The 23474-nt window shown below is 43.1% G+C and overlaps 1 protein-coding gene across 4 annotated transcripts; it reads right to left on the reverse strand.

Annotated features, from left to right (window-relative positions):
• Positions 1 to 1418: 1418 nt before the first annotated feature.
• On the reverse strand, positions 1419 to 21717 carry PIAS2 (protein inhibitor of activated STAT 2). 4 transcript variants are annotated; one of them, XR_006177290.1, is made up of 14 exons: positions 21234 to 21705; positions 19756 to 19840; positions 19136 to 19186; positions 18915 to 19005; positions 14855 to 14989; positions 12188 to 12293; positions 11486 to 11559; positions 10491 to 10651; positions 9780 to 9913; positions 9166 to 9337; positions 7170 to 7309; positions 6602 to 6660; positions 5316 to 5353; positions 3990 to 4030 (listed from the first exon to the last, which is right to left on the reverse strand). XR_006177290.1 is itself a non-coding variant. In XM_042862368.1 (13 exons), the coding sequence occupies exons 1-13, from the start codon at positions 21703 to 21705 to the stop codon at positions 3848 to 3850; spliced, it is 1845 nt and encodes a 614-aa protein (XP_042718302.1). In that variant the 5' UTR covers positions 21706 to 21717; the 3' UTR covers positions 1419 to 3847. The 4 variants fall into 4 exon arrangements, 3 of the variants coding, with proteins under 3 accessions (XP_042718302.1, XP_042718301.1, XP_042718300.1); XM_042862368.1 differs by lacking the exon at positions 6602 to 6660 and having other exon boundaries at positions 1419 to 4033; positions 21234 to 21717; XM_042862367.1 differs by lacking the exon at positions 6602 to 6660 and having other exon boundaries at positions 1419 to 4004.
• Positions 21718 to 23474: the final 1757 nt, after the last annotated feature.

Raw genomic sequence — 23474 nt, forward strand, 5'->3', positions numbered from 1 at the left:
CTCAACTCACTGGCCTTTCCTGCCAGCAGAGGATGCCAAAAGAACACGTGGCACCTGCAAATTAAGACTCCAGTGTTGAACTGGCTCTGTACCCATTGTTTTGAATCAAGGTCTTCCTCTGAGGCAGGAATTAATCTCTGGATAAAAGAACTCGTTTGCCGAGGCAGCATGTGGGATAATTTGGTATTTGTTGGAATGTTCTAAGAGAAGGATGGAGAATGGGCCTGAACAGCTTAGATGGCTTTCCATGTCCTCACCATTGGAACAGTACCTGGCCCTTCTTGCATTGCCACCAAACCGCCTTATAAGTGTGGTGCAGAGCCCTTCCTCTGGTCTTGTTTTTTTGTGTCTCTTCTTCCTTTCTCCCAATTACAAAAATCTTCAAGAGCATTCTGTAACAGCAAAGGAAACCTAATGCCACCTAAATGCCTCTTTTTGTGTTTCTCCAATCTATTAGCTTCAGCTGATGCTTCCTTCATATCAGAAATGAGCACGAACCATTGATCTTTATGCACTGGATTGCTGTGGTTTTATTTTCAGCCCTCAGTTGTATCCCTCCTGATACACTGCTGCCTCTTCTCTTCGCATCTTGCATGGAAGCCAGCTTAGGGCTTTGACCAGCTGTGTTCTTCTCTGAACCTTTTCCCAGTTTTGCAGAAACTGCTGCAGTAAAAAGAAAACCACAGCTGCACTCCGCATTCAAGGTGCAGGCTTTCACTGGTCATGTTTTGTTCTGTGTGCGTTACCTTTGACTGCGTCTGGACACGGAACGCTCTCGTACTGCTTGCTGTAATGCTAGGACTTCACAGGGAGTGGTAGTGATCAGGCCTCGTTACATGTGAAACATGATCTACCCGTACACTCTTTAATCATGCAAACTGTCTTTCATGTGCTATTCTATTGCCTGCTTTTGGTCACACCAAGTCCTTCTGCAATTTTGCAGAACTGGTCTCATTTTTACCTGCCTGAAATAGTTGCTAGGAAAGCAGCAGTTTGCCAACACTGCCTTATTCAGGTTCTGACAGATTAGGGTGCAGAACTTCACAGTAAGCCGTAACTTTTCTACTGCTTAGCCATCCCCTTCTTTTCTCTTTCCTTTCCCATTACGTTTTACCACTGACTTGAGATCTGGCATTGGTGGCCAGGCTTTTCCACAGCTAATCTCTGATATTTTGCCTCAAAATTCCTACCATGGCTGAAAGTGCACAGGCTTGAAGGGGGGCATTCCACCTCCAGAGAACTTTGTAGGTTAGCTGTAGTCACGTGTTTATGTGGGGGGACATGCTGGAATCGCTCTGGGACCCCCAGTCTCCATCCACCATTCTTGCAGGGCTTTTTACATCATCTTTACATCCCTTCAGCCAGTTCAGTGATCTCACACCTCACCTCATGATTAAGACCACAAACAGCACCAGCAGTAAGTTTTAAGCAGTTTATTCACAAGGGCTCTCGAGCCTCCCCCCACTCCTAGCTCATTTACTGTGCAATTGTGATGCAGAGAGCACCGACCAGCTGCAAGCCATTAAAAAACACTTCATGAGCAGCGTGGCTTTATTAGAAATAAATCATGCTAAAAACTGATCCTTAACAGATACAAAAAATTAACAGGTAAGGAAAGGAGAAGAAAATGGGCGTAATATTAAGACCAATGGGTGAATTGAGGATTGGTGTGAAAGATGATACAAAAAAGCAATGAAAAACAGCAGTGCAGCATTAAAGATGAGAGTACAGAGCAGACGAGGTACAGTACATCCTGCTTCAACATTTCTTATCCATATGCTTAGTTCAAATACTGTAACAGTACTGAAAGGCAAAAAAGCACCAGACATTTGATGAGAGAAAGCAAGCGTGAACAAAATTAGGGAAAAATGAATGCTGGAAGTAGGGAAAGAGTAATCTCAAATACAGTTACTCAACAGAGAAACAACACTTGGAAAAGTTGCTATGTCAACATATACAGACAATACCATTATTCCAGCAGTACGGAAATGATTTTCCTGGTCTGTAACCTCTTCCACGTACGGCACTGCCTGCGTTATCCCCAGAAACGTGCAGGGCCGTGCCCCACACACTGAACAAGGCAGCACAGCAGAAGAGGAGGTTATTTCCATCTGGTAACGTGGCCTTCTGGTCATGGCAGTTCTACGGTGGGACAAAGCATCATTCAGCTGTGAACATACGAGGGCTGCTCCAAAAGTAATGCCTCCTATTTCACAATGTCGGCCCACGAAGTCCAAGGCAGATGATGGTGACAAGTAGACGCTGGACTTTCCCACCAATATTCCATTTGGTCACCATGCAACAGATGGCAGCAAAGGGGCAGTCCAACAGAATGGCATTTGACAGGGAAGTGTTTATGAAGCAAAGGTGTGGAACTGAATTCTTACGTGTTAAAAAAAAAGACACCCACTGATGTTCATTTATGAGCACAGCATACAGGCACTCGTTCATCACTGGTGAAAATACAGAGCTAACTAACAGAAGTGACTGCTGAAAAAATGTTTTGTAGCCAAGACCATGCTCTGTTCAAATAGCGTAACTGTGTATTCATATCTGTTCTCATTTCCATGGAAATAAGTAGGAAGCATTACTTTCAGAGCAACCTCTGTAGTTCGAGTCAAGTGGGAGCAGTATGCAGCTACAGCTGTTTTGCTCCAAGAAAGAATACTTACACCATGGCAAGCCAGACTGCAGTATGCCCAAGCAGAACGCAGCCAAAGTGGCAAAGGTGTGGGCATGGCAGCCCACAAAACAATTCTGCACTGGAGAAATCAGCAATGTGCTCTCTCCTTACAAGTGCCATAGGAAGCAGACACCTCACTGGTGCATTTAGGGCAGAGCTGGTGGTGGCAGAGAAAGACACCAGGTACTTTAAAGCAAGGAAAAACTTTGTCATCTCTTAAAGTTATCAAATCAGAAACTCAGCTATGTCCCAACTGTGCATAGGTTTGGGGTTTTGGTGGTGGGAGAAGTGTCCCACTCTAACATGGCAGCACAGAGAGGTTGTACAATGCAAGGTTTGCATAGATAGCTTGCCCATCCCCAGCTCAAAAAAAACATGAAGAAGTCACAGTTAGGAGTGTTAAGTTTGTGAAGAACGTGAAATCTAAAGAAAAAAAACTCCACTTACAGCCCCTTCCCATCCATCCCAGGCAAGGGGAAAGTGGGGGTCACAAAACATGGAAGTGAAGTCATGGCTATTTCACAAAGCTTCATTGTCTTAAATGAAGTTCATTACCGGCCCCAGTGAAAATATTAAAAATTCACCATCTACCTTTGCACCATTTTCCAGGTTGTTGTTTTTTTTTTTTTTCAGAGTGGTTAAGTGCCTTTTTTATTAAAAAAAAAAAAAAAAAGTTTGTTTTTACATTATTGCTGTTTTACAACAAATCATAGAATCACAGGGGTTGGAAGGGACCTTGAGATCAGTTAATCCAACCCCCCGCTAAAGCAGTTCCCTACAGAAGGTGAAGCAGGAAAGCATCCAGGCAGGCCTCGAGTATCTCTAGAGAAGGAGATTCCATCACCTGTCTGGGCTGCCTGTGCTCTTTCATCCTCAAAATAAAACATTTGTTGTATCCATCCAACAACAACACGTCAGTTTCCCCAGAACAATGCAGAAGCACAAAACGCATGTTCTGAAGGGGCCTTTCCTATACCAACTACTTAATAAACAAGAAAAAAAGAAGTTCTATCACTTCTGTCCCTACTGTAAATGATTACTTCATTTTCCAGAAGGCAGATCCTTTCAATAAATATCAGAGTAACCTCGGAGATGCTGAAGTTCCAGAGATACAAGCAGCAGCTGTGTGCAATTTCTCCTGGAGTTCCAATGCTGCCTCTTGTTTCAGTCCAGTGAGATGATGTCAGGAGCACTGCCGCTGCTGCTGGTTATAACTCCCGTCTCGCTCCTGTTGGAGGAGCTAACGTGTGTGTTGCTCTCGTGGTGACTGGTCGATGTGATGATGCTGCCAGGCGTGTTGCTTGTTAAGGTTGAGGTGAGACTATCCAAAAACATAGGAGGACAGTACTGCTTGAAACAAACAATGAAAAATGAAGAGACTAACTGCACAAGGGAAATGTATGCTCTAAAGATACATCTTCCCTACAACAAGCACAACACAGTGACTAGCGGGACCTCACCACTGCATGCAGAGCAAGAAGGAGAGTTCTTCCTTCCCCCTCCTAACCTGTTAGTCTGAGCCTTTAGTGGCACATTAGGAAACACTACCATGACCACTATCAGGACCTCCCAGCACAGTGTCCAAATGGAAACCTGTAATGAACAGTGTCCCTCAAGGGTCCATACTGGAATCAGTACTACTGGGATCAGCACTACTTGTGTCTTAATGACAAGGATAACGGCACTGAGCCGAGTGGTGCAGGTGACACAGCCAAAGGAGGGGATACCATCCAGAGGGACGTGAATGGGCTGTGAACTGAACTGTTCAGCAAGGCCAAGTGCAGCGTGTTGCTCCCCGATTACAGAAATTCTGGGCACGCAATCAAGGTACATGCAGGGAACAGATTGAGAGCAGCTCTGCAGAGAAGGGCTTGAAGTACTGTCAGATGAAAAGCAGTGTGCACCTGCAGTCCAGAAAAGCCAGTCATGCTGGACTGCATCAAAAGGAGGCCAGCAGGTCAAGGGAGATGATTGTCATTTTCTGCTCTGCTTTCCTGAGAGCTTCAGGCTGAGTACTTCCTTAGTTAGGGAGGCAGTATTCCCCTCTTGAAGGCTACTGACTGTCTGTGTAAGAATCTAATTATAATCCAGTCATTTATGCAAACGAAAGCAGAAGCACCAGCTAGTTACTTTTGACCTACAAAACTTCCACTATAGCAAGGCCAATGGATTTTATGTGTTACACTGAAGGACTTGTAAAAATGTTCAGTAAATGTGCCCAAACCAGTGACAATACAGTCTTCACAACTCAACCTACAATCATGAAAACCACCCGCACTGAAATTTTTACATAAATTAATTTGGCTTGCAGATACACAGTGTAAACTGGAAGCATGAAAGACATAATAGCTGTGTTCATGTCAGCACTGTGCAAGTACCTGGTTTGGTAAGGCACAGCAAACTACCAGTAATTTGCTGTGCACGGGTTGATAGTATCATTAGCAGAATCCTCCTTTAATATATTTTTTCCTCATTACCACCTGTTGGTAAAATGTGTTCTCCTGGTCTGTGGTTAGATCTAAGCAAGTGGACTGCAAATACGATGTGAGGGACAACATCCTGACCGTTACTGAAGCAGTGTTTCATAGAAAACACACTTGGACATTAAGCCCTTGGCAGTTAAGAAACATACCTGTGATTCAACTGGAATTAGTGAAAGGAAATCCAAACCTAGAAAGAAAAGAGGGATAATAAACTGACGTGTCTTCCTTCTCTTCACACACAACAAGTTTAAGGAATTTCTGCTGTTGTCGTAGAACAGGTTTTTGCAATTGCTATACAGTTTCTAAATGAAGTATACCACTGTGACACCACTCTCAACGACTTCAGGCAGCAGCAAAACACGTTTTCTAGTACAAGTGGCTCTTTTAAGAATGAGGATGACAATGATGTATTATTCACTGGATATTGCAGGGTGGTTCAATGTGGTTGCTTAGATGGAGGTTGCCATTTGGAGCTGTTGTTCATAACACAAGTTTCACTGCATATTGTACCTGACTTGGCCAAACTGGGACATGAAGAGTGTCATCACATTAAGGATGCTGGAATGAAGTAAAGTCACAACATGCACAAGTCCAAAAACAAGCAGCAGGTCTCTTCCTCCACCCATAGGCAGCCAATAAGGAAACATTTCTAATATCATCCCCGTTTTGCGTCTAGACAAATAAAAGGAATGAAGAAGAGGAAACTACAAGTAGTTCAAGGTAATCCTCTATGAGCAGTGACAACCAGCGCCCATCCTCTATGCCATTAGCACGTAAGCATTTAGGGCAAGATGTTTAAGAAACACAAAATCAATGAGAAATCGCAGCCATTTCTATTTCAAAATCTTGGCCTTGTGTTTGCTATGGCAACAGAAAGAAACGGTCAGCTTTCTCCCTCCCTCTCTTGTTAGCATAGATCTGTTTCAGCCAGAGGCATCTCTACTTTTCTCCATTACAGAAAATTAAAGAAAAATTTAAAAGGAGATGTAAGATCAGCTGCTTTTACAGAATTCACAGCTTTTGTTCATACACACGCTAGAACTTCAGTTGGCAGAGATGAACAAAGTTCTAGACTTCCATTCTCTCAGCTTAGTCTTCTAACCAATTTGGAAAGAAACTGAATTTCTTAACAAGGGAGAAGTGGAGGGAGGGAGCAGTGAGGCAACCAAAACGGACAGAGAAACAAGGGGAATGATATCCATCCCAGTGCCAAACTGAAAGAAGATGAAAAAAAAACCCAGAGATGCGGCAGGGGAGAAATGGAGACAGGCAATGGAGCGGGGCAGGGAAGGACAGGAGGCCCACGTGACACCTGCTGTCACAAGTCACCATTTCCTGGGCTCTAGGTTCACTACAGCCGACAGAGAACCCCCAGAGTCCCTACACACAGCGTTCTTTTCAAGGAGCCAGGATAGAAAACAATCAGTATCCCCACCTTTTGTCTGATATTTAGCAGCAGTGTTGAAGAATACATCATAGGCATTTAGGGTTTGTCTAGGTAAAGAAAGTCAATAGAGGTCAGCTTACATATTGTAGCTCACCTTAACCTTTTTCATACAGTCTAGACAGAGCACCACTAGAATTAGCTAGCAGAAATCTCTACATTTAGGGCTGGGATGAGTCAGTGCCATTACAATTCTCAATCTTAAGTAAGCAGCTACTCTCCCTCACTTCTACAACAAGTAACAATCAGGTGTTTACACACAGTCTAATTGGGTATATCAAGAAGTGCTTCTGGCTGCCATTCCAGAGTGCCAATTTGAGGGTGTACCCCAGAAGCAAGGTTTTTCACATCACTGTTGGAAGTGCAATCTGAAACTGGAAAGACAGCTTGTACTAGACTCGTCTAGGCATCATATCAGGGCAATGCTATATACAATCCTGTCCCATCTACAGAAGTCAATTTCCGACTCTTACCCACCCCGCATATAACAGTCTCTCAGAACGCGCATTAAAAGTAATTAAATATTTAATTAATAATTAAAAATAATAACACCACCTACCTGGCAAGTCTGAGGAAATGCTGGACATTGGTGGGTGGTGGAATGGCACAGGGTAGTCTGTTAACGACGGAGGAATAGCAGCTGTATCAACCGTCGTCACACTGGGCACTCTGACAGAGGATGGCTGATACATAAGAACCCTGTTTTGAAGGCACAGCATGTTACAACCAACCTTGCACAGATTACAGAAGAGACGTTATGCACTCTCATTCACAGTCACCACATTACAACACAGCTGCGGCATGGCTACTCACTACACAGTATTCCACTCTAATTTCCTTTCATAACAGTCTTCATAACAACATCACATCTTGGCTCTCAACAGCAGCTGTGACATAAGAGCAAGATTAAAATTAAGTACAGTGCTGGAGTCATTCAGAACAATCCAAGTTGGCACATATGTGCAGAGCACTCTGTGGGACAGGTGGCCTGAGCCAGGAGCAGGACATTGCAAATCCTTCTGCTGCTCTCAGCACTAAGCTGTGGCACTAAGGATGCAGTTGACTGTGATTCAGCCCTTACAGCACAGACTTCCAAGCCTGGAGTTCAATCTCTGACTTACCATGGCCAACAGCCAAACCTAAGCTAAGTTCAGCTCTCAAGCACACAGCCCATCACAAAACCCTTCTGTCTCTAACATCCTGCATACTTGCAGCACTGTTAAAGACCACGTAACAGGCAATGTGGCACCCATCACCTGCACCAAGTGTTTCATACACTTCCTGTCAGGTAACAACAGCAGTCCCACTTTCCACTTGCAGCTGTCCTGTATTTCTGCTTTCAACTCACCAGCAGTGAGTTGCAATCCAATCCAATCTTCCCCCATAAACTACTGTGCAGTCACACTACTGGTTTCAGACGCTTGGATTTCAGACCCTCAAGCACCACCTGAACATCAGCTCTCTGCTGTTGCTGCCAAAAGGCCACCTCGCAGTAGCACCAAAGCTGGTATCTGAGCAACATTCTTCACAGGAAGCAAGCTTTCTCCAAAAGCCTGGGCCTAAACTCTGATTTCAATAAGGAAAGCATGCTATTTCCATTACCAAACACTGAGGAAAATGAACTGGTTAGATAAACAAGAGCACTCAGTCCTACAGTTACGACTGCAGGCAGTCACCTTGGACAAACCCAGGAATTTGGAAAGAATCTTGACATCTTCCGGAATTTCATTAAGAGGCCTGCAGGAGAACCTAACCAATGCCCTCTTCTCCCTACTTGGCTGGTTGTGCACCCTACAGCTCTCATGTCCTGCAGCCTAAGAGCAAGAACAGTGTGGAAACCACAAAGAGTAGCTATAGCCAAACAGCACAGATCACAGCAAACAGAAGGCAGAACAGAAAAGCAGTCAGTTAATTCTGAGTGACTCAGGGCAGGGAATTCAGGCAGCTATAGAGATGAGGGGACTGACAGAGGACTTGGGAAGCCATTGGCTGTATTAACCAAGGCACAGAACTGAACGACAACCAAGGCCAGCAAATGTGACCAAGACATTTCAGATTCTAACAGTGAGACGCAAAAAAAAAAATTACTGCGTTGATTCAAAACAAGGAAGTGCCTTCCTCCCCTTACAAGCTTGAGAAGATGGGGAAAACATGCAACACAGCTGTTTCCTGGCACCAGAGCACATGATAAAGGGTAAAAGGCAGTGAGAAAAGGCTTTAAGATGACAGTAACTCAACGAGAATGCATGAAGCTCCTGCAATTGGGATAATCTGATTTCTAAGAGAGTTCTGTACATTAGCTTAATTGGTTTCCTTTTCTACAGATAAACATCCCTGCAAACACAGCTTCAGTGCGTCTTCTGAGAGACACAAACCTATGCAATAAAGGTTTGCCTGCACAGAGGTACTGTAGCAATATAACCTTCTGAAAAGGGAGGCCTAGAAGTTCTCCGAAAGTTCAGAGCTGGATCCCAAGGAGAATGCAGAGTCAGTATGTCTAACATCAGTTTATCTGACACACAACAGAACACCAACTAACTTCAAAACTGACAAACCCTTTGGTTGGGCTTCCTTGCGTTTCAGACATGAATATGCACTTCCTTTTGGCTGGAGGATCTTCCTCTTCATCAGAAGAGCTTTCTATAGTCAAGTCAATAACATCAACTTTCTTCTTGTTTACCTCACTGGCCACCGTCACAGAACACGGTTTGCTAACAACACTGGAACCTAAAATAGAAAAACAAATTATTATTATTATTTTTAAAGCTGCTGCCATCAGAAGTTCCAATTTGCAATAGAACCACTACCTCAAATCCTGTATTAGCTCATCTTTAAGACCACTACAGAGGCCAATATGACTCAGGAACCGTCTTATTAGTGGTATTCTGTGTCACATTAAAGCTTATGCTCAGTTTTCTCAATCTCCACTTATCAGTTTTAGGCCACAACAAGAACAACAAAAGTGTTGTTATAAAGAACAAAAATAAAACCTACACCTGCAGAGATATAACCTTGTGTTTTTACATTAAATGAAAAGGTGAGAAGAATTAAGCACACCCTCCACAAAACAAAATCTACGTCCATATCCATCATCCCAGCTACAAACACCAAGCCTCCAATGCATCGAGCCTTTCAGTTGATTTACCACCAGTATCCATGATGTACTCACTTTCTATTTTGGTGCACTGTGGACTTGAGACTTTAACAGCATCCTTTTTAGGCCTCATAGGGCACCAGGAACCATCTTCCTGGAATTTAATCTCATCCACATCTGAACATTCATTAAGGATTTCCATAAAGAGTCTGTAAAAATGAACTGGTTTTGTCATTTGGTTCCAGACTTTTGCTAAGTGAAAAGGAGACAGCTGAGAAACTACAATCAACATCAACCAACAGCTGCTCTCCCTGGTTTATCTCACCTGACGACCTGCAGTTGCAGCGTTTCCCACCAAGCACACATGAAAATCCAGAGTATTCCAACCCACCCATCTTTTACTCAACATTACTGCTATTCAGAGATTTTCACAAAGTAGAAGCCACCATCCTTCAAATGAGTTTTAAACTTTAACTCAAATTGTGTCAAAGTTGATAGCTTCAGAGATAGGCTCATGTAAAAGGAAGACAGCCTGAGATGTCACGTTTGGATTTCTCTAGAGGAGATATGCTGAGGCTCAAAAGTCGGATGACTCCATTAGGAGATTAGCTTACATAGTTTGTTACAAAGGAAGAGAAGCTACAGCATTCCAGTAGTTCCTCCCAGCTTAATTTATTTTGAGAAAAAAAATGGCTAAGTGTCTAAACATCAGGTGACAAGCATATCTATCGAGTACATAATGAAAAGCTGGAAGTAGTTGTGCAGCCTGCAGGCCCGTTCTCTTACCCGTCTAGTATCAGGCTCTCATAAGCTGCCTTTTTGTCACAGACAGGACAGATCCAGGTGGGCTTCTTTTCATTCATTTGGAGATAGAGAGCAGCATCAAAACACTGCAGGTGTGTGCAAGTGACAGCCCGGCACGGGATTGTCAGTCTCATTTTGCCCAGCTGCAAAGATGCATTTAAAGAGTGTCAGAGAGAAGACAGTGAAGCAGACCTGTATGGCTAACAGTGAAAGGCGACAACCAGCAAGGAACCGTCCTTTCTCACTACAAACTCTACACCAAGGTTGCTGCATGCAAATCCACTCCATCAAATCACATACAATGTACCTGAAGGAACAATAAAGCAGTCCTCAAAGTCTTGATTTGAAACGATCAGACTTTTAATGGACCTACAGCATTACTTCCAGGACTTTGAATTTTGTTAGTGAGACCTGCTAAAGTACCTGCTTTGTCATTTCAAGGTTTTGTGAGCTGCAGTCACATTAGAATGGCATTATACCTGTGTCAGTGTAAGACTTCACTGACAAGTCACAACACCAGTTTCTGCCTGGAAAGAGAAAACCACTTAGCTGTGACTTTGTTATAATTCATCAGGTTATTTTCCAGTTTTAATAGTGGGCAGTAAAAGCAATACCCCAAAGAGCAGACGATCCAAAGTGCTGTTTCTCACTGTGCCCTTTATTTACCCATCACCCCACCCAACCAGAGGACGCCTCAGTACACCAGACCATTTCATTTAAAGGTCTCAACATACACACACACAAGTAACAACGTGACTCTGACAGCATCGCAGCTGGGGCATTCACAAGTTCAAGCCTGTTGGTGGAACGCTGCTGCAACCAGGTGCTTGCAGATGCACCTTTCTCCACATTACATCTTAAAGCAGAATGTAATGAAATCCCATGACATCTCCGAATCAGGTCTCATAAGAACAGCCCAAGTCTGCACTACAGATGACAACGCAAACCTGTACACGGCAGCTCCCATCCTTACTTACAGGGCACATCAGAGACACCCGCAGACTGGTGGTGGCAATCTCACTGTCAGGATCTGCTGTTAGTTTTTCTTTAACTATAAAAACAAATTAAGAAGGTATAGACAGACACCACCGTTTACAACCCTAATATTCATTCTACAGCACATACATTTTGTTTCCAGCTATCTAAAACAACTGAGTATCTAAGAAGTTAGTTTATTAGAAGCTAATGCCAGTAGGAATAGCTTCACTGTTCATAGGTAAAGGATAAACAGCACATCATGAGATTGCTTTATGTGCAGCAGATGCATGCTGTATGGTGCATTTCTTAGCCACAGGTTAGCAGGGTAAACTCTACACAACACGTAAGAAGCAAAAATAATAATCAAGGGGTGAGGTATGCAGACAAGACAATCAGCAGCACATGCAAGTGAGGAGAATGCATATTTAAGTCATGTATCTGCACCTCACTGCCCACGACAGTAGGAAGTGCTCACAGCACTCCCTAGCATTTCAGTCTCTCAGTACTCCTCCCTATGGGTTAGGGACCTGTGCTGAAGCATTAACAGCCACCTCAGTAACAACAAAAGGAACCTTTGATATTCTGGGCACGGACTTTCTTTTCTAAATGCTGCAAGTCTCCTAAGTATTATCAGTTCTGGTTTTAAAAGAGCCATTAACCACCCCTAAGGAAAATTTAATGGGAAAATTAATTTTACTTACTTAGCGCTCTGGAATGATCAGGGTTTCTGATCCCTTTCATTTTTAACCTCTGCAAAAGCATAGCTGAAGTGAGCTGACGAACGAGATACACAGACATGGAGTAACTCTGCAAAAAGAGCAAGGAAGGATGAGATATTGATTTAATACAGTAATTCTGCTACAACAGATCATTTACAGTGTTCTAAGTAAAAACATGCTGATTTTTTTCCTTGGCATTATGAAGGTATTTTGAAAAAGCACTGACAGATATCTTCATTGCTGTGAAAAAGTCCACACTTTGCCTTAATTCTTCTAACCAAATCAAATATGCAAGCTGCAATTTAACTGCAAAAAAGCCTTATCCTTCACAACTAAGACACAAGGTGGCTTCTTCTTGAAAAGAAGTTAAATGGAAAATACAATTTCTTAAACATGCAGTCTATAAGAGATTCACATTCACACTCCTAAACATCCCCCTTTTCATGCTGTCATTAATGCAGACCTCAAAGACAAACCTGCTATAAAGATGAACATTCTTTCAGGTGCAAACTCCACCTTCAGAGGGCACACAGCTGCACAGGTTGACAGCTGGACTTGATAACCTTTGTGGTCTTTTCCAGCCCTAATAATTCTGTGCACTGATTTCTTTGCACCTGTTCTTTGGCTTGCCATTCCCAGGCCAAGTCTCATTACAGCCAGCCTAGAGAAGCAGTACGTGCATTTCTTAGCAAATACTGCTGTTCCTTCCCTCATGCCTCTTGCCAACTTCCTTTGTTCAGAACTTCCTCTCCTCTGGGTCACCAATGAAGAGAAGAATCTGCAAGCCCCACAACTGCAGAATGATAATGGTTTCACCCGCAGGACACACAACCTGCAGTGCCTTTTCACACCCTGCAGTCACCTTCTTATGCCTCCTGTACTAATGTTCAAGTGCATATACGACCATGCTCCTGCTTTACCAAGAACAGCCCTTCCCCTGAGGAGCAGATAAAGTGATCAAACTACACAGGAAGATGCTGAGACAAATGCCTTGCTTGCCTTGCCAAGAACGACCACATATTGTCCTGTTTATTGCCTACAGCATCTCCCTCGTGAGGAAAGGCTGACACCTTCATTCTTTTGCTGAACATAAACTTCCCACTTTCGCTTTAAAATTTTATTTAATTTATGTAGGTTTATACTGGAGCCTTACTTCAAGGATACGATGGCTCCAGACCATTTTGATGTTAAAGGAATCATAGAATGGCCAGGTTGGAAGGGACCTTCAAGAACCATGAAGCTCCGACCCTCCCCGGCTGCAGGCAGGGCCACCAACCTCCACATTTAATACCAGACCAGGCTGCCCAGGGCTCCATTCAGCCTCACCTTGAAGAGGTAAGCTACATTGATAGTAAGAGAGTCCAGAAGGATTTCCAGAAGTAACCACAGATGGAAAAACACTGGGTCTTCTATTTACTTCAAGGGTTGGTGCAACAGCTACCAAAATTCTTACCACTTCCCCTTCTTTCTTTAGTGAATTCGCAGGCAGATTTCTAAGCAGTCACTTGCCCATTTAGAAGGCTAACTCCTTTAAGTTCTAATGACTTCACATTCCTAAATCAGAAGTTCAACTACAGGCACCAGAAAGCAAGACAGGACATTTCAGTCACCACTTGCTCTACCTCCTGCCGTCTGAAGTCCAGCACGCTTTTCTGCCACCTCTCCATGAAGTCTACGAGTGCACTCTGAAGACACTTCAGTCATCTTTCTCCTACCCTGCTGCCCACTCTTGCCAGTATCTGCACTTCTTCCTCAAGCTGCACAAGCTTCCAGGAAAATGCTTCACTGTTAACAACAGGCACATTGCACAGACATCCTGCATTACAAACACACTGTGGTTCAACTGAGCACTTCTAAGACACACCAAGCCCACAAGCAATTGACAACAGTAGCATGACACCTCCCAGCTACACCTCCTCCCAGGAATGTACCCCCTAGAAGCTTTCTGAACAGGAAACTGTACCTGTGTTTAACTCATAAGTGTAGTTTTAACTCAAGAGAAGTCATTTTCATGTAAAACATTAATCTCAAAAGAATAAAGAAGGAAGCATCCGTTAAGCAGTTCTTCCTATGAAATAAAAACTGCCTTCGCAGAACTATTTGGAATTACTCTGATTGAAAAATACAAAGACCTGAGAAATAAGTACACCCCGTCATGGCGCCGTGGCACATCGTTCATTTTACAAAGCACTCTCCAGTGAACAGTTGCAAAAGATATTGAGAAAAAAAGCTTTTTAAGACATGGCTACGTAACCTCATGTTCATAGTAATGTGTAATGAGGCTACAAAGAAGCATGGAGGCTCCCTTTCTGTTGTGCCTGAACTGTTTTGTATTTACATCACAGAAAGATATGGGTGTTTCTGACTTATCTCACGCACCTTCCAATAGCAAAGCTGACAGGAAAGCTCTCAAAGAAAGCCTCACAGCCTTTGGAATTCGACACGGAACTCTTTGCAATCCACACGCAAGCTCTTCACGTTGCTGCAAGCTACCATGGCTCTGGAGCTAGCTTTGTTTCCTAGCACCGACGGTAACTTTAGCCACTGATCACACTACACCTTGCCAGCAGTATCAAGCAGTGGATTAGAAGCAATGCTAGACAAGGTGATTTAGTCTACTGCCCACATCCTACAAAACAGACAGCTTACCTTTCCAATTTCAGAAGCCCAGGAAATGGAAATCTGGTTCGGCACTGCTGATGACAACCTAACTAGAGAGGTTATATTCAAGGGGCGCCCAGGTCGCTTCTGTTCGATCCCATTTTTCGGTGGTGGAGCATATCCCTATGAGAGAAAAAAACAAACCAGTGAAAGTACCCCAACAACTCGTTAGCTCTGAACCGATCCTCTTAGACTGATCTGTGGGAAACAGAAAAGCCTTGAGGTTCTCCAGACTGGAGACTGAAATCAAAATTTGTGAGGAATATCAGTCGTTTTGACAGTCCTTACTATACATCAACAATTTTCAAGCAATTTTAAAGGAGTGCTGAAAAGATAAGAGTTTTGATCCAGGCAGGTTTACTGCAGATGTAAACATCAGTGTTGATGCTTTATCAAAAATAGAAAAAAGTTGTATTGATGCTCCCCCCACACACCCAGCTTCGCCTTGCATCAATTACACAGAGCGTCATTAGCAGCAGGCTGTCATCTGCACACTCAGTGAACATGAGTTGTGCACAGCGTACCTGGTACATGTGAGAGCTAAAAGGCTTTGCTGCCATCAGCAGAAGCAAATTAAACTAAATACTTTTAAATTCTTCAAAACTGAAGAAAACCTGGACAGCTTCTCTCTGCAGTTTTACTTCATGGTTTATTTCATTTCTCCAGTGGGATGAAGTTAAACTAGTGCCAAGTCCCACACTTTGGTCACAACTACCACATGTCACTGCAGGCTCAGGGCAGAGCAGCCGGAAGGCTGTATGGAGGAAATGGAGCGTGGAGCAAGGTGAGGGTCAGACTCTTCTTCCAAGCAACCGTAACAGGACATGAGGCAACGGCCTCAGGTTGCACCAGGGGACGTTCAGGTTGGATATTAGGAACAATTTCTTCTCAGAAAGAGTGGTTAGGTGTTGGCACAGGCTGCTGAGGGAATGGTGGAGTCATCAGCCCTGGAGGTGTTTAAGGAAAGGGTAGATGTAGCACTTAGGGACATGGTTTAGTGGGCAATACTGGTGGAAGGTGGGTGATCAGACTACATGATCTTGGAGGTCTTTTCCAACCTTAAAGATTCTATCCTGTGATTTCCTATATGTCACTAATTAACACACTCAGCAGCCCTTTTGCTTGCTGACAAGCACGCGCTTCCAAGCAGAGAACACTTGTGCTTTGTGAAGCAGCACATGGCCTAACTGCATCTCATCTTGCAGCAGTCACCACAAAAGCAAGCCAGTCTGTAAGAGGAACTCGGAGTCTGTTCTGAGTTCAGACAGCCTATGGTCCACTCATCTCAAAATCTCATCTTGCACCAGAAAAACACCAACCAGAGACTGCGTCTTGCACAGAACTGTCACATTTCATTCAGTTCAAGTGTTGTCCTACACTGGAAACCATCCAGGACCAACGTGCTGAAAAGCACGTGTTTGACACAGATAACATGAACATTCACAGCATAACACTTCAAAGCAAGAGTGAAAGAACGAAATTCTGAAAGTATTATCTAACAGCCAGAACTGCTGACTAGCTACTTCACCAGAAATGGTCCAAGAGAGCACACAAAACATGCTCCCCTGTTCATCTAATGATACAGGAAAGCAATTTGGAAAGCTCTTTAGATTTTAGTTTAGCTAGCAGTTTATACACAACAGTGAGCCTTCCACGGGAACCTGATTAGCAGCCTCTTTGCAGGGTGCTCCCTGTCACACCCAACAGCACCACACAGCAAGGGTTCCTAAGACACCCTTCCAGTGGCAGCAAAGAAACACAGGGCTTCAACTGCCAGGCCAGAGCTGCAGGCAGTAACTGCTGATCAACTCTTTTAAAGAACCTTTTGCAGCTCCAGAAGATGAGTGACAGGAGCTGCTAGGAGTCATGCCGTGCGTGCTTTATCACACAAGAAGGCGGCAGATGTATAAGGACTGCTAGCTTCACATTTAAAAGAAGGAATGATCAGTCATTTCTTCAAGTCAGATGTAACAACTGCAGTCATTTATGGGATATAAATCCCATCATTTTCACAGTAGCAAGCTGGACCTTTTAGTGAGTTCATAAGGACAAACACTGCATCATTTTAAGGGGGGTAATACTGTACCAAACACAATGACAAGTTCCTTCCTGTTCGGCTCTAAGATAAAGTGAGGCTGTGTTACTTCCAAGGGATCAGGAATGCAAGTTTCACTTTTTTTATTACTTTTTTCTTGCTCTTTATTATTTTAGTCTTACTCCATTGCACATATGCTCCATTTCAGTTAAGCTTTGTGGTTTTCTTCCACAAAGCAAAGACTTCCAGGACTCAATCTTGTACTCCTAAAACACGTTTAAGTCCTTCCCAGCTTTCTGTGACTTTAATGCAGAAGCTTGCCTTGTAATCAGCGTGGTCTAACACTGCTCAGTTTGGTGGCCAATTCCAGTGGCTACCATTTGCCAAAAGTATTTGTTCCTAAGTCTTCTGTGCTTCCTGCAAGAACCATATCAGTAAAAACATGTGGACTCTGCTGTAACCAGAAAATGTATCAGAAGAGCAATTAGGCAAGAACAGAGCCTGGCATCACTTGCTAGTTCCCTACGACTACTGAGTTGGACAACAGTGATCCTTGAAGCAAAGAAGCTCCTGCATTTTCTGAATCACCAGTGGGATGCAGACAGTTAGCGAATAAACAGGTTATAGGGAAAGAAAACTTGGCCAGAGCGCTCAGGCTGAGACTGTGTTAATCATTCAGCTTATACTGGAAAAAATAAGGAAGTTGCCAAGATGAGTAATTTATTCACTTTCTCATTTCATGGTTCTGTTGAACAGTCTGAAGAACTATGTGCAAAAAGAAACTATGGGATTTAGACCTAAAGCAAAGTGAGAATTAAAGATGATAGAATTTTTGCTATGACTGTGCCATTACATGAGATGGATAGCATAACACAGCATCACCTGCTATGAGCTATATTAGCAAGACTGAGAACCATCAGGGCTTGATATCTCCAGGACAATATCACTCAATGCGTTAGGGTTGCTTGAAGAAAGACATCTTCTGAAGAAAGGAAGTGCTCCTATGTTCCTCACAGGACACAGTTTGTGTTTGACAAGAAAACATCTCAAAGAAACCCTTTTATAAACTGAAGACAGAAGAATAGCGATGCACTGGTTAAAGAAACAGATGGAAAAGGTGAGGAGAATCACTTCAGCCCAGCAGAGGCAAGGAAACCATCACCGTTGCATATGAAAGAGAGGACAGTTGCAGGGCGAAAACAAGACACCTTGAACATACTGACAATCTGATATGCCAAGAAAGTAGCATGCATTCTGAGATAAAAACATCTCAGACCTTCACTCCCCATCCAGTATTTTACAGTCAGGCTGCTGAAAACCCCTCTGTGCTACTTTACCCATCTTACAGAACTTCTAGCACCACCTCAGAATGGGCAGGGTATGGCTTTAACCCCTGTTCTATTTATCAAATTACCCATCTCAGTGATTTATTTTTTTCCCAAAAATGGAGAGTGCTTCTTTTTGAAATATTCCAGCCTCACAGTTACCCTGTACACATAGCAACTTTTAAAGCACAAGGCACCAGCAAAGAGCACAACTGGTAACAGGACCAGAAGCTGCTGGCACCCTGGAACCTGCTGCTCCTCACCCCTGTGATGGACACTGCTCTAACCAGAGCTGCATGCAAACATACACAAAAACTGACACAGTTTCCTTCTAACAAGAAGGAACTCAGGCCAGCACACAAATAGATACCCAGCACAATCCAACCAAACTCGGTTCTATACAAGGGAGACTCCTCATGCACACACCGGTTTGTTTTTGAATTCTGAGTGTCAACTGCACCGATGAGGTTTGCTACAAGTGGCTAAAGCATAATTAAGCTGCGCAGTGGCTTTAACATAATTAATAGCAGCAATGGCTACCTCACCCAGGCACGGTTTGCGTTTGCTAGCATTAATGTCTAGGGAAACTGTAATGATAGCAATAAAGTGCTTGATCGTTTTAGCAAGCTATCATTACAGAAACAACAGACAAGTCAAAGAAACCACAAACACATGCAAACAAGCTTACCGGCAATGGAAACAGTTTCCCATTCACTTTAATGCACAAACTATTAGGGTAATTATCTTCTTGAGGACAGCTGGTCTCTGCTAGGCATAACCTATAGTCCCAAAAAAGAGAAAACATTTTCAGCTGACACAACGCTCATGTGTCTCCACAAACATTAAGATTTACAACTCCTTAACTGGCCAACAAGCAGAAGAGAATGAGAACAAGCATGAAAAAGATACCTTAGCTGAACCTGGACGGTGTAATCTCTCCTGCCCCCCGGCAAGAAGTCCCTACAACAAAGGCAAAAGAAAAGTACCCATTTAGACAGCAGTCACACTTATAAGTGCTACGCCTAAGTCAGCACTAAGTTTTGCTTTTATTTTATAAGCTACGAACAAATCTCACAAGTAACACCTCTGTTAAGCTTTTTAAGTTAAGCATGTCTTTAGGATCACCATCTTCTGTCAAGACTTTATTGCTACTACAAAATATGATGCTGCCAGAGGGATGAAAAGCTAATTATTTGGGCTCACACCACAGTTCGTGCAAGAACATGAATCCCAGGACAAAAGATAAAAGCAGCCTTCCTTTCCTACAGCCAGGAAACACATACAGGATAAAAGCTTACCACCTAAAAAGTCACAATCATTTCAAACAACAATTTTTAACTCCTCAGAAGCATCAGATTTACCTCACCCGCTCGTAAGTACAGTGCACAAAAACTAGAGAAATACAGCAGCTGAATCCATCTTAAATTCTCTGAGGATTATCATTCCACACTTGCACAGTTAAGGGATGCATCAAAAAAGTAATAAACAAAAAAATCCCTTCCCACATTTTTGCAGCAGTTGCTTCTTACCTGGAAATACAGATTTCTCTGACCTGCTGAGGTGTCAAAGCAAAGATAAAAAATTTTTCTTGGAATCGTTGAATACTGCTCTGTACTAGAAAGAGAAAGAGACAGAAGAGGTTCAACCGTGCTGCCTAAAGTCAATGATTAGAAGAGGTTCTACAATTGAGTTTTTCCCCAAACAAGGCACAAGGCACTTATGTCCATAATCAAACTGCTGTTGAACAGCAAGTAACTGTCAAGAGGAAGGCAAAGGAACAAATCATTCATTCAGCCATACTCAGAAGTCTTAATATCACTTCACACCTCAGAACTAAAGCAGCTGGGCAAGCTGCACTGTAATCCTTGGGGGAAGAAAGATACCAACAACAAAATATAATACTGAATACTTGGAGAAAGAAATACCAGTTTACAACTATTTTATCCTATGACAGTAGGAGAATGCACACCATGAGTTTTTAATGAGCAGTGGAAAATTATTCCATGCAGAAACAGCTGTGGTAGCCAAGCACAAGATGTGTGTACACTGCAATATTCGAAGCCCCAGCCCAGACCTCACACAAAAAGAATCTAAGTCCAGGTGGAACAAATACACGCACCAGATCATAAGCATGACATACTGCGTGTATATTTGCACTTGTTTAAAATGGAAATGTTTTTGTTATTGAACCAAGTGTGGATCAGAGCTAAGCCCCACACCAACACCTGCGCGATACAACCAGAAGCCAATTTCTCAAGGGAAAGGTGAAACCTCATGCAGCTTATTTATATCAGCTCTTTTCTCAGCTTTAGAAATGCTATGAAGAGCAAATGTTTCATTAAGGGAATCACCACTTCACAGTTAATTTCTGCCATTGTACTGGATAAAGCGACCACAAGGCTGGCAGTAAATCTGGTTAACTGTGAGCCAATAGTTGGCACACTATCATCTTCCTGAATCCTGGCCCCAGCACAAGAAAGACATGGAGCTGTTGGAGGGGGCGCAGAGGAGGCCGTGAGGACGATCAGAGGGCTGGAGCCCCGCTGGTACGAAGGAACGTGGCTCACTTAGGCACAAGTCACTGCCTACAGTACTTAATTAAAAAACTGAAGCAGGGGGATGCAAACAGCTGGCAAAATGTTAAAAGCGTTTCTAAACTGTTCTACTAAATCCTTGTGGAATATTTTCTACCCCTTAAGGTTGGACACTGAATTTAACTTGAATTTCAAAACAACCAAGTGATTTTCAAATAAATATACTCAAGAATGAGGTGCTTGAAGAAACTGAGATTGCAGGTTGTTGGCAAGAATGTTTTCTGCTGGCCCTGACAGAGGTGTTCCTCACTTGCATCAACTAAATTCCTCAGATCCACATTCTTCAGACCAAAAAAATTCAAAAAAAGGAAATTCCCCCAGCTGCAAAAAGCAGTTTAAACCCAGGCTTAGTACTGTCACAAGCAACAACTACTCCATGAATTAAGCAGCTTACAATGCAATTAAACACTTACCTAGACTTGTAGGCTTTATGAGTACATCAAGCACATCATAAAAAGGCAAGCTCTTCAGCTGGACGTCGGGATGGACAGGTGGGATGGGAGGTGATGGCTGCTGCATCTCAAAGTGGGCCTTAGTGTCCTGAAGGAGCACAGAGCTGACGGGTGAGGATGGAGACTGAGGTGTGACCGAAGTCGAAGGGAGCGGGTGAATGCCAGCAACAGCCAGGTCAGGCTCCACGGGAGAAGAACTGCTATCCAGATTGAAAACCGCAGGCTTTATAGCTGATAAGTCTGAAAGTCCTTCAATCGTCCTTGGGTACCGGCGCCTATAGAGTTCTCGGATTTTTATCTGCACTGCTGGGCTGCAGCCACTCTTCAGTAAGTGCAGAGCCCTCATTAGGAGGTCATGTTTCCGTCCACTTTTATTACGCCCAGCAAAGCCCAACAATACTTGAAGTTCAGAAACACGAAAACTTGATACCATATTCTGGAAAGAAGAATCAACGTACACATCAGTGAGCCAACAGTATACAACAGTTGGATGAAATGATCACAGCACTCTTTTCCAACTTTAATGATCCTATGATTCTAAAACTTCCTTTCTGAGAAGCACAGTGAAGCATATCAACCTCCACCGTTCTAGTTCCACCTCTGCTGCCTCAGGTACGACCCACACCTCACCCACAGAGAGAGCATGACTTGCTTAAGGCAAGGAAATCACATATCTGGGAAGGGTGAGTTCAATTAGAAAACTGATGCTGAAGACTATTCACTTCGTTATCCAATTTCCACATGGAAGAGTGAACCACAGAGTTCACAAGCAGAAAGATTCTCATACAAAAATAAAAAGTAACACTACCCAAGAGAAAGCACTCCTCTCCCTGGATTAGTACAAATCAGTAGGTTGGCACAGACGTATCAGTCCCATTTTTGAAAGGAAGCTTTCTTTTCAGAGAAAAGAAATCGAGAATTCTCCTTTGCTTCCTACTTGCAATGAAAACGTAAAATGCTGAAAGACACGGAACACCTGGCTTTAATACAGCTGTACTGTACCAGTTCTGCACTCAAGGACTGACAGGTGAAGGACTGGACATTAGGTATCAAGCAGTACACATCTGCAACCATGATGTAGATGTAAAACCTGTTTAGCAGAGCCCTTTTAGCTCTTAATTATGGTCCAGCAGACAATACTTAGAGTTTGAGGCACTGATTTTAGGAGAAGTGTAAGCCTTGAAGTGCAGTACTTTGTGTTTATCTTCCTTTACTGCTACAATACAGTTCATAACCATGTACTCCAACATGAGTTGATCTTAACTAAAGACTGAACATGTGCTACAGCTGTGCCTTCACCACCAACATAAGCTGCAACTCGCTATGTGCCCCGTTGCTTGCTCTTCATTTTCACCTTAACATCACTGCAGGTGAAAGCAGTGTCACATCCAGCGTCAAGTGGCTTATCCCAGCTTTGAAGGAACAGAGATACTGAAGAATTTACTGAGAACTTCACACTGACTGCATAAATAGACGCATGAGTTCGGCAGCACCATCACCTCCTTCCCTCAGATGGAGACAGTAAGCGAGATTCTGGATTCCATCATCAGAATGCAAATGAACAAAATAATCCTTTACACTGAGATTAAGAAAATGGCCTGTCTTGCAAAATACTTCTCATTAACCCGACTGCTGCATTCTGTGTGCTCCTGTGCATTCCACCATTAATCAAGGTGAAATGTGCAGTCAATCATGCCTCAGAACACCTAGCATTTTATGGGTAAGTTCACAAAGCAGCATTTTGTTATGAGTTGGATTTAATTTCATTAGAAGATGCAGGCTGGGTTCAGTATCACAGTCAGCAAGATTTTAAATCAACACCTCCATTAAAGTGCTTGGGAGTTTAAAAATTACATAGCTACACAGTAACCACAAGCATAAAGACACAACTAATCTCATCCACATTGTTTAGCTTATTATCCCCTTTACAGATGTATCAAAGCAGTGCTTGTTACAACCAACATGGTTTTACAAAGCATAACGTGTTTAGGAGCACTTCTAATCACGGTGCAGGGCAGATATGCAGCAAACGCTCCCAGATTATTTTCTTGTAGGGTTCCAGCACTGTTGCAGAAGCCTGCAGCCTAGCCAGTAACACTCTTTTCACATCACTGCATTAAGGTGAGACACTTAAGTTGTGCCACACACAAACCATCAATTTGCTCTTGAAAGAAGTTCTTTACAGCTGCACAGCCCAATAAG

Source organism: Lagopus leucura, unplaced genomic scaffold, assembly GCF_019238085.1.
Source record: "Lagopus leucura isolate 7727_CA_CO unplaced genomic scaffold, USGS_WTPT01 Super-Scaffold_650, whole genome shotgun sequence".
Lineage (NCBI taxonomy): Eukaryota > Metazoa > Chordata > Aves > Galliformes > Phasianidae > Lagopus > Lagopus leucura.